General features: G+C 39.4%; 1 protein-coding gene across 1 annotated transcript; it reads left to right on the forward strand.

The window, feature by feature from the left end:
* Positions 1 to 710: 710 nt before the first annotated feature.
* On the forward strand, positions 711 to 9,770 carry erap2 (endoplasmic reticulum aminopeptidase 2). The gene is made up of 22 exons (XM_028033429.1): positions 711 to 819; positions 1,040 to 1,117; positions 2,325 to 2,683; positions 2,794 to 2,980; positions 3,055 to 3,224; positions 3,303 to 3,441; positions 3,519 to 3,653; positions 3,751 to 3,871; positions 3,955 to 4,109; positions 4,219 to 4,332; positions 4,419 to 4,550; positions 4,844 to 4,975; positions 6,002 to 6,070; positions 6,149 to 6,324; positions 6,426 to 6,505; positions 6,592 to 6,775; positions 6,864 to 7,020; positions 7,105 to 7,289; positions 7,978 to 8,139; positions 8,662 to 8,802; positions 9,017 to 9,098; positions 9,390 to 9,770. The coding sequence occupies exons 3-22, from the start codon at positions 2,514 to 2,516 to the stop codon at positions 9,534 to 9,536; spliced, it is 2,838 nt and encodes a 945-aa protein (XP_027889230.1). The 5' UTR covers positions 711 to 819; positions 1,040 to 1,117; positions 2,325 to 2,513; the 3' UTR covers positions 9,537 to 9,770.
* The last annotated feature ends 4 nt before the right edge of the window (positions 9,771 to 9,774 follow it).

A 9,774-nucleotide genomic window follows, 5' to 3' on the forward strand; every position in this document is an offset into this window, starting at 1 on the left:
TCGTATATTTTTTTTGTTCACTACATAAATCAATCAATCAAATTTTATTTGTATAGCACATTTCAGCAGCAAAGCATTTCAAAGTGCTTTACATCATATCAAACACAGAAACACAATGCAACATAGAATCAATAATCAAAACACAACATTAAGTCAAGTTCCATCAATAAATTTGTAATTGATTACGTTTCAAATACAATCCTAAACAGGTGGGTTTTTAGTCGAGTTTGCATCCATAAAAGGTTTACCTGTTAAACTCCTAATGTGTTATATGGAACAAAATACCTATTATTCCCACTCACGCTCACAATCACAGTTTAAAACGATGTAGACAGCATTTTAATGGACTTCTGGCATAAAGAGGATAGTTAAAGGTCTTACCTGTCCATAGATAGATGATATGAAGATAAATGAGTCCTCTGGGTGGCTCAGTCATTTCTAACCTGTAGTCAACCTGACTTTTATGAGCCCTGGTCACTGCTTTCTGTAGGCGTGAGTTTGTGCGTGTTTGTGTGCCTTGTGTGCGGGTGCATTAAAAGAGGGCTTTGCCAGGAGCGTTGCATTGTGGGGGATTGGCATGTCTCATTGTTGTGACCTTATACTAACAATGGAAACTCCATTCACCATCCCAACACACCCACACCCACAAACCCCAACACCCAGAAATACAGACGGAGGAAAGGAGAAAGACAATATAACACAAGCTAAACATGTCAAGCGGTGTTAGGATTCATTAAGCTACAGCAAAGTGAGAAGAAGGCGTTAGGAATAATACTGAAACACCTGGTCAACCGCCTGCGTTTGGCTGTTACATCTGAGGTGAGATAATATCAGTAACACCTGCACACACACACACACCAGTCTGCAGAGCAACAAATATGAACACATAATTAATTTGGCTTCTTTCTACAACAATTTTTAATTTATAAGAAAACATTGTTGCCTATATCCTTACATCTAAAACTCCTCTATCTCTTCTCTCTCTCTCACACACACACACACACCCACACACTCATATAAGCAGTTCTTTTATTTTCAGTGGGCGGCATCTTAGAAGAGAAAGTGAAACTGAACAGCAGGAGCATCAAGGAAGCATGATGAAGCTAAACTGATCGAGGTAATGCTTCTTTTTTTGGTAATTCTACAAATCTCCTGCAGCAGGAGCAGAGACAAGTTCTAGCTCAATCCTAAAAATGTATTCAGGCTGTGGAAATATCAGAGGCTGTAACTGATAGCTTTAAATAGTAAGTTTGGTACAGTGCAGCTTTAAGTCTGTTCCGGCAGCTGCTGTCACCTTCTTCCCCCTTGCTCCGTCCTCTTCTTTGTTTCTGACCACATGGTTCGTTTTTGCTCACATGTTTGAATCTCTTAAAGGAAGAGACTGGCTATGGTCTGTTTTTCAGCCGAGCTCTATGTGCCATAATTAACTGAGCATGTGCTCAGTACGGCCCAGTTATTCTTAGCAGTTTTTTTCCACCTGCTCCAAGAGAATAATTTAGTCTACTTATTTTGGGCACTCAGACATTTGTTTCATAGCTACACAAGTGTCCAAAGTAAACAAAAATATCGAATTCTCATATGTTTATGGCACCATAGTTAAGTTATGTTTTGTTTATTTTTTTGTAATGTCACTTGAAGACAAATCAGGCCAAGTCACAGTCTTACACACAAAAAAATAGTTTGGTGCATTACAATTGCCTAATTTATTCAAACATAATCCAGTCCCATAGACCAATTTACGACACGGTCCAGGGCAGATCATAAAGTAATCCGAAGCAAATATGTGGAGATAATGGAGAGGAACATTATATTTTAGCAGGAAGTACTCTCCAGTAGAATAAAGTTCAACACAGAGCCATGCTCCATGTCTGACTGAGGGTTAAGGAGACAGGAACAAGATGCAAAAACAGAATGAGTGATTTTCTTTTGAAGGAAAGACTGTGTACAGTTAACGGCTGCAGTAGCTATGTAAATTTCTCTGACAAGGAAAGAAAGACAGCTAAACATGTAAACACTGAGCCAGGAGTTTTTTCTGCAGGAAGGAAAAACACAAAATCAATTCTGTTCTTTCTTTGGTGGAGCAGGAGCTCTGCCACAGTGTATCCTACTCTAGAACAGTTTGATACATTTTCCATAAACTTGTTCATAAATGTAGCTATTTATATCTATACAATCTGAATTTCAGTTCACTGAACCTCCTCTAAAATAGTCTGAAGTCCTCAGAGAAGAGAGGTTTGTTACGACAGTAAAATTAATATATGCACAGATACATTTTATTTCAAGAGACGTTTTTTACTTTTTCTTCCATTGTTTGTGTCTTTCAGGTTCAGGAGAAGAACCCCAGAGGATTGGCCATTTTATTTTCATTTCATCAACCATTGATGTTGGGTGGTCCTTCCTGTGGTTGACTCCATTGTTCGGGTTATGATTAAATGAGTTCAGAGCTAAGAGTCGACCTGTCAAACGGGTTGGCATCATTTTAATCAATTTCGTTCACAAACATTCCCTTAACAATGATTCCAGTCGGGCTTTTAGTGCTGCTGGCTTTCAATATTCATCTGGTTGGGTCTCAGGCCTCTCAGAGCTCACAGCAGGTAGCGAGTTCCCCCAGTCCCACGGCAGAACCATCTCCTCTGGGTGATGGTAATCTGTCCTTCCCCTGGAGCCGTCTTCGCCTGCCAAGGTAGGCTCTACATTTTTTTATCGCCACACTACAGAAACAGATGGGGAAAAAAACAAAACATCCGTATTTTGACTAACTCACTAATTAGCTGTCATGTTTCTGTGCCTCAGGTACATTGTTCCTCTTCACTACCACCTGCTTCTGCACCCCAACCTCACAACTCTCAGCTTCACTGGCACTGTGCAGATCCAGATCGATGTCCAGAACAATACAAACTGGGTTGTTCTACACAGCAAGGGTCTTCAAATCTCAAAGGCCACAATTTTAGACCAGAATCTTAATCATCTGTCTGATCAGGTAGTTGGAAATATAAGGGAGGATACATTTTATTTACTAACTCCTGTTGGCTTAACAATCTTCTGCTGTTTTAGGTTCTTCCAGTTCTTCACAACCCTTCCCACGAGCAAATAGGCATTTTTTCTCCACGGGTTCTCAGCAGCGGCCAGAAGTATTTCTTGTACATAGAGTTTGAAGCAGAGCTAGCAGAGGGATTTTACGGTTTCTATAAAAGCACCTACAGAACCAGTAAAGGCGAGACCAGGTGAGAATAGGTTTTCTGTTTCTCAGCATCATTGGAAAACGTAGCCAGGACACACTGTCTGCAACAATCTATTTTCAGATACCTAGCTTCCACTCACTTTGAACCCACAAGTGCTCGAATGGCATTTCCTTGTTTTGACGAACCGAGCTTCAAAGCCAATTTCTCTGTGAGGATTACAAGGAGCCCGGAGTATATTTCTCTCTCCAACATGCCAGTAGTGAGTGCTGAATCTTTGAAAAATGTTGCAGATGTTGATTGATGGATAAAAGACCTCAAAGTTCTCCTGGGTTTCAGATCAAGACAGTACAACTGAATGGTGACCTTCTTGAAGATCAGTTCGCCCCAAGCGTAACAATGAGCACGTACCTTGTAGCTTTCATCGTTTGTGACTTCAAGTCTGTCAGTGCAACAACTTCGTCTGGAGTGAAGGTCTTCATGATCCTCTACCCTGCTGTCACTTTTCTTTTTGCTTGAACTGTCTCAACCTTGAATTCTGGTTCAACAGTTGGTTTTGATTTCATTGTAGGTTTCCATCTATGCTGTGCCTGAGAAGTGGATGCAAACCCACTATGCTTTGGAGGTTGCTGTAAAAATGCTGGATTTCTATGAGGAGTACTTCAACATTCGTTATCCTTTGCCCAAACAAGGTAACCAATAATAATTCCTTTTCTTATTTCTTATGTATAATCTGTTACTTTTGTTCATTATTACATATTGTTTTCTCTTCCAGATTTGATTGCCATTCCAGATTTTCAGGTTGGTGCAATGGAGAACTGGGGCCTGACCACCTACAGAGAGACCAGTCTTCTCTATGATCCTCTCACATCCTCCATTTCTGATAAACTCTGGGTTACTATGGTTATTGGTCATGAACTTGCCCATCAGGTGAGAACATAAAAGTGCAGATCAATGATACAGAAGAATCATTGTCTAATGTTTCTTAGCTAGATTTGGACAAGGAATTTGAAATTAAATTTAGTGGTTTGCCCTGCAGTGGTTTGGGAACTTGGTGACCATGGACTGGTGGAACGATCTCTGGTTGAATGAAGGATTTGCCAGATACATGGAGTATATTTCAGTGGAGGCCACCTACCCAATTCTCAAAGTGGTAATATTTTAAATTCTTGACTAATAGACCACAATAGGTCCCTAAAAATAAGATTGATATTCATATTATCTAACTTCTTCTGGCAGGACGAGTATCTACTGCACACTTGTTTTGTAGCAATTGGTCTTGATTCTTTAAACTCTTCTCGGCCTATCTCGAGCCCAGCAGAGAGCCCTACTCAGATCGAAGAAATGTTTGACACCGTTTCCTATGACAAGGTACGATCTCTCTGTTTAGGTCACAATTCATAAGAGCCCAGAGTTGAGGATGTGGCAAACACAAAAATAACAAAGTAATAATTTTCATCACATATAGTTGCCTTAATTTGCAACTATTAAGGCAACTATTTTGAGTTAAAATGTTCAAATGATTTGAACATAACAGTAAAATTATTAACATGATTGTATTTGTTACAAAAACACTTTGTACATACTTTGAGAAAACAGAACATCCACACAATTTCAGGCTTGGCGTGTCATGAAATCTCATATTTAATGTCTAAACTCTTCAGGGAGCATGTGTCCTGCATATGCTGCGGCACTTCCTGACTGAGGAGGTGTTTCAGAGCGGGATAGTGCGATACCTTCGCAAGTTCAGCTATGGAAATGCCCAAAATCAGGATCTGTGGGACAGTCTATCTAACGTAAGGCGCCATGTTTTTTTTCTCTTTTATTCTGTGATCTTAAGGAACAGCTTGCTAAACAATCACCTTTATGAAGCAATGCTGTGTGTCTGTGTCATTTTATAGTTACAAGAGGACAAGTTTAGATTTGCAATTCTGCTTTTGCAGTTTTCTTCTTCATGTAGAAAAAATCATACATACATTCAATAGTTAGGATGAAATCCAAGGTACTGCTACCACTCATTTTTTTTGTTTACTAAAGCAAAGCACTTGATTAAACTACAAAAAAATAAAAAAAATTCTTAAGAAGATTGTGTGTCTCAACTGCACTGATGTTGCATTGTCTGTACATGGCATCAAAGTACAGCTTGATTTTGAAAAAAATGTGGAAAACACTGATGTAAATCAAAAACCATCTTGGATTTGCAAGTATTTAAGAAGAGTAGAAATTCCTTCTTTGGACTAGAATCTACTAGTTGTGAGCTAAATAGAAGCTCAAAAGTTAGCATCAGTGGTGATATTGAAATGCATTAAAGCAGGTGGCAACATGAACGTCTCTGAAGACATTAATAGTATGTGTGCCTTCAAAATATTTCTCATATTTACCAACTTCTCCCGACATTGTGGTAACTCTGGGTGTGAATTTGCATATAACATTTTCATCAACCAACAGAGGGACATATTTCAGTCTACATGATTTACAAATGTTATTTTTTATTTCAATTTCAGTGGCAGATTTTGTCATTAAAACAATACATTTTTCTGTTATAAATGGAAAAAAATCTTCCAGTGAAAGTGGCACTTTTTTAATCCATGTTAATAAATTACAGACTTAAAGCAAGCTCCTATATCTTGTTGAAGAGTTTCTTATAAGTTTTGTCTTATTGAAAGTGTACTAAGATATTTCCACTAGAAAGTAGACAAGCAAATACTTTAAGATTTTGTGTTATTGTAGTGTTTGCAAGACACTGGCAATGTTATTCAAATTATCTCCATCCAAAGTGAGATATGTCATAAAAAACAGAAATCTTCTCCATCATTTTCCAGACATGTTCAGAAGACTACTTCACCTCAAGCAAACACTGCTACAGCAGTGACCAGGCCTCCAAGAATGCAGTGAGTAAAACATCTTGATGTTACAACATTTACACAATATTGTGTTTGCTGGAACTGACAGTTTATGTCCTCCTACAGTATCTGTTTGCAGGGGAACACCTCAACCTGACAGCCATGATGAACACTTGGACTTTACAGAAAGGGATTCCTCTGGTTACTGTAACGAGGAAGGGGCCTCGACTGCTTCTTCGACAGGATCGATTTCTGAGGACAGTTCTTCCCTCTGATCCTCAGTGGCAAGCTGTACAACAAGGGTAACTTTATAACTATTTGTAGCTTAATGTGCTGTTCTCAGTTTGGGTTTATTTTGTAAAATGAACACAATTTGAGGTTTACATGCATTTTTTTTTAATAGGTTCCTTTGGCATATTCCTCTGACGTACAAGACTGATATTTCCAGCACCATCCACAGACATATGATGACTTCTCCCACAGGTAGGAGATAAAAAAGCATCCAATTTGAAATTCTGTTGGTTTTAATTTTACTTTGTAATTACTCAATACTTCCTCTTGTTATATAGACAGTGTACACATTGGAAAAGAAGCCAGCTGGGTGAAAATAAACTCAGATATGACCGGCTATTACGTGGTTCATTATGCTGATGATGGTTGGGATGTGATGGCTAAACTACTGCGGGAAAATCACACAGCTCTGAGCTACAAGGACAGGACTCACTTGATACACAATGCATTTCAGCTGGTCACGTAAGGAAGAAAGTTTGCACATTTTAAATAATAAAAATACTGTATGCTTGCAAAAAACTAAAAATGTTTGTTTTCTATCTTTGTAAAGAGCGGGGCATCTCCCACTTAATAAAGCTTTGGACCTGATTGGTTATCTACAAGTCGAGAAACACACAGTGCCTCTCCTCGAAGGACTGGCTTATCTGGAAGTTTTCTACCACATTATCGAGAAGAGAGATGAGCTCACTTTAACTAAAAACCTGGAAGTAAGAGAGCAAAACATAAAAGTATTTCCTAAACTTTGTCATCAAACATTATCTGAATGTGACTGTTTTCCTGTCTCTGAGCAGAAGTACATCCTGCAGTTTTTCCGTGCCGTCATCGACCAGCAGACATGGAGTGACAGCGGCACAGTGTCTGAGCGACGCCTGAGGTCGGAGGTCCTGTCTCTGGCTTGTCACCTGGAATACCCGCCCTGTCTGGAGCGTGCAAACCAACATTTCAAAGACTGGCTCCGTTCCAACGGAACATTAAAGTCTGTTTGAGTTGAACTATAACAAATGCTATTCTATACACACCACTCACTTTATTAAGAATTTCTCAGAGATTTTGGTCCATATTGACATGACACTTTATCACATTTGCTCTGGATTTGTGGGTTGCATAGGCCTATGCGTGATGTGAATCTCCTTTTCCACTACTAAAGGTGCTCTGTAGGAGTGAGATCTGGTGACTGCTGCGGCTCAGGGAGAACAGTGACCTTAATGTCATGTTGTTAGTTTGAGAGGTTTGAGGATGGTGACATGGTGCAGTATATGTGTTAAAGATGTATGGACAGCAACAATATTCAGGTTGGCAACCTTAATAGTCGACACAAGATAGAATGGAACATAAAATAACATGCTTTCATGTTGTTCATGACAAATTATGGCCCTAAAATCTGAACATTTCAGCTAAATCTAACACCCAATCTTTTATTGCCCAGTTTTGCATATAATTGCAGCCTCGGCTTCCTCTTCTTACCTGACTGGATTTGCACCTGTTAGGGTCACAGCTCCTCAATATTCACTGCTTCTGGGTTGATACGTTTGCATTCAAATATGGTACTCGGCAGATATTAGTATTAACAAGTGGCTGTTTGAGTTTCTTCTGCTTGACAATCATGTTAAATTCAAAGTCACTTCAGTCTCTAACTTAACTGTCTGTGCTTTTGTTCACTAAAGCTTACCTACAGATGTGGCAGAGACGGTGTTCTCAGTAGGAGCTCAGGATGACCATGGCTGGACCTCGCTCCTAAATACGTACAAGATTTCCCTCTCTGAAGCCCAGAAAAATATGATCCTCTTTGCTTTGGCAACGACCAAAGACACAGACAAGCTGCAAAGGTGCTGGATGGCTTTTTCTTGCTTTTTTTTTTAACTGATTGTGCTGCCATCATGTGGCAAAATAATTATGCCTATCACTGTGCATCTGCTTAGGTTTATATCAGTGGTCCCGAACCCTGGTTATCAGGGTCCACTGTCCTGCATGTCTTAGATGTGTTCCTGCTCCAGCACACCTGCCTCAAATGATTGAATTACCTCCTTAGCGGTGTGCCTTGTCTGCAGCAACAAGGAAACACCTAAAACCAGATTTTGAGGGTTGGTGTCCTACAGCTTTCAGATGTGTTTCTGCGTTAAAACACCTCAGCCAAATAATCAGATCACCAGGACTCCAGAGAACTAACTGCATGCCAAGGAGGTAATTCAGTCATTTGATTCAGGATATAGAATTTGGATTTGAAAACCCCTGACCTAAAACATGCAAGACAGTGGGCCCTGAGGACCAGGGAGCTCTGCTTTAGAATACACAAACGTTAAGTAAGGCTTGGTGTCATAAATGCTGGTCTTGTGTTATTTATTTTGCAGACTGCTGGCAATGGGTCTGGAAGGAGAAGTGATCCGATCACAGGACCTGTCTCGTGTTGTTTGGATGGTGGCCCGTAATCCGAAGGGACATTATCTCGCCTGGAACTTTGTCAAACAGAACTGGGACACATTGGTTGAAAAGTCAGTATGACTCATTTTCAAAACATGTGATGCCATCAAGGTGCCCCTCTTGTTTTTTTTTTTTAGGAACTGCTTGTTGCCCATCAAGCATCTCAGATGAATGATCTCTAAACCCGTCTGCAGTCCAGTCCATTATTTGCTGGAGCAGACCTGAGTTTATTAGTCTTAAGTTTTTGGATTTCTGAAACATTTCTCCTTTCTTTCTTATATACAGGTTTCAGTTAGGCTCCACCTGCATCAGGACCATGATTGTTGGGACCACAGGGCAGTTTTCATCTCCAGAGGAGCTCACTCAAGTAAATTATACCTTTGTGTATTATAGAATGCGATAGCTTTATTTTAAAGATTATTATTTTATTTTTTATTACTTTATGCAGATTTTAATGTTAAATTGACTTCAGATACAAAGCAATTCCAGTTAGAAATTGGTCATTCTGTGGGAAAGCATTTACTTGGACTGGTCCCTGCTGGAACTTGTTGAGTCTCTCTTGAGTATAATTCTTGTACCGGTACATAAATTAAGCTGAAAACTTGGTGTGAAGCTACTTATTTAAGTAATTTGTCTCTATATGTGTTTTGTCCCTTAGGTGCAGTTGTTTTTTGAATCCATCAAAGAGCAGGCTTCTCAGCTGAGAGCAACACAACTTGCCTTGGAAAATGTACAGAAGAATATTCGCTGGGTTCAGAGGAACTTGGAAACACTGAGAAACTGGCTGAACGAGCAGATGAAATGACAGCTATCTGGGGAGGAAAAAAAGCATAAAATATTTTGAGAATTTTTGTAAGTGAAACCTATATTTTAGGTAATGAAACAGTTTTGTAAATGGAAAATTGTAAATGTCTGGAATGATTTTTGTTAGAGTCATATGGTAGATGACAGGCTGTGGGTATCATGAACATTTTGTTGCCATTGTGTTTCAAAGAGAAAGCAAAGTTTAACAATTAGACAATAAATGGATTCACTACAACTTG

Source organism: Xiphophorus couchianus, chromosome 12 (assembly GCF_001444195.1).
Source record: "Xiphophorus couchianus chromosome 12, X_couchianus-1.0, whole genome shotgun sequence".
NCBI classification, from domain to species: domain Eukaryota; kingdom Metazoa; phylum Chordata; class Actinopteri; order Cyprinodontiformes; family Poeciliidae; genus Xiphophorus; species Xiphophorus couchianus.

Bases quoted from the DNA above. Each gene is read 5' to 3' on its own strand.
- erap2 (XM_028033429.1), top strand. From the start codon at position 2,514: ATGATTCCAGTCGGGCTTTTAGTGCTGCTGGCTTTCAATATTCATCTG. The intron at 4,110-4,218 runs GTGAGAACATAA...TTTGCCCTGCAG, and splicing joins GTCATGAACTTGCCCATCAG to TGGTTTGGGAACTTGGTGAC. The intron at 7,290-7,977 runs GTCTGTTTGAGT...TGTTCACTAAAG, and splicing joins CGTTCCAACGGAACATTAAA to CTTACCTACAGATGTGGCAG.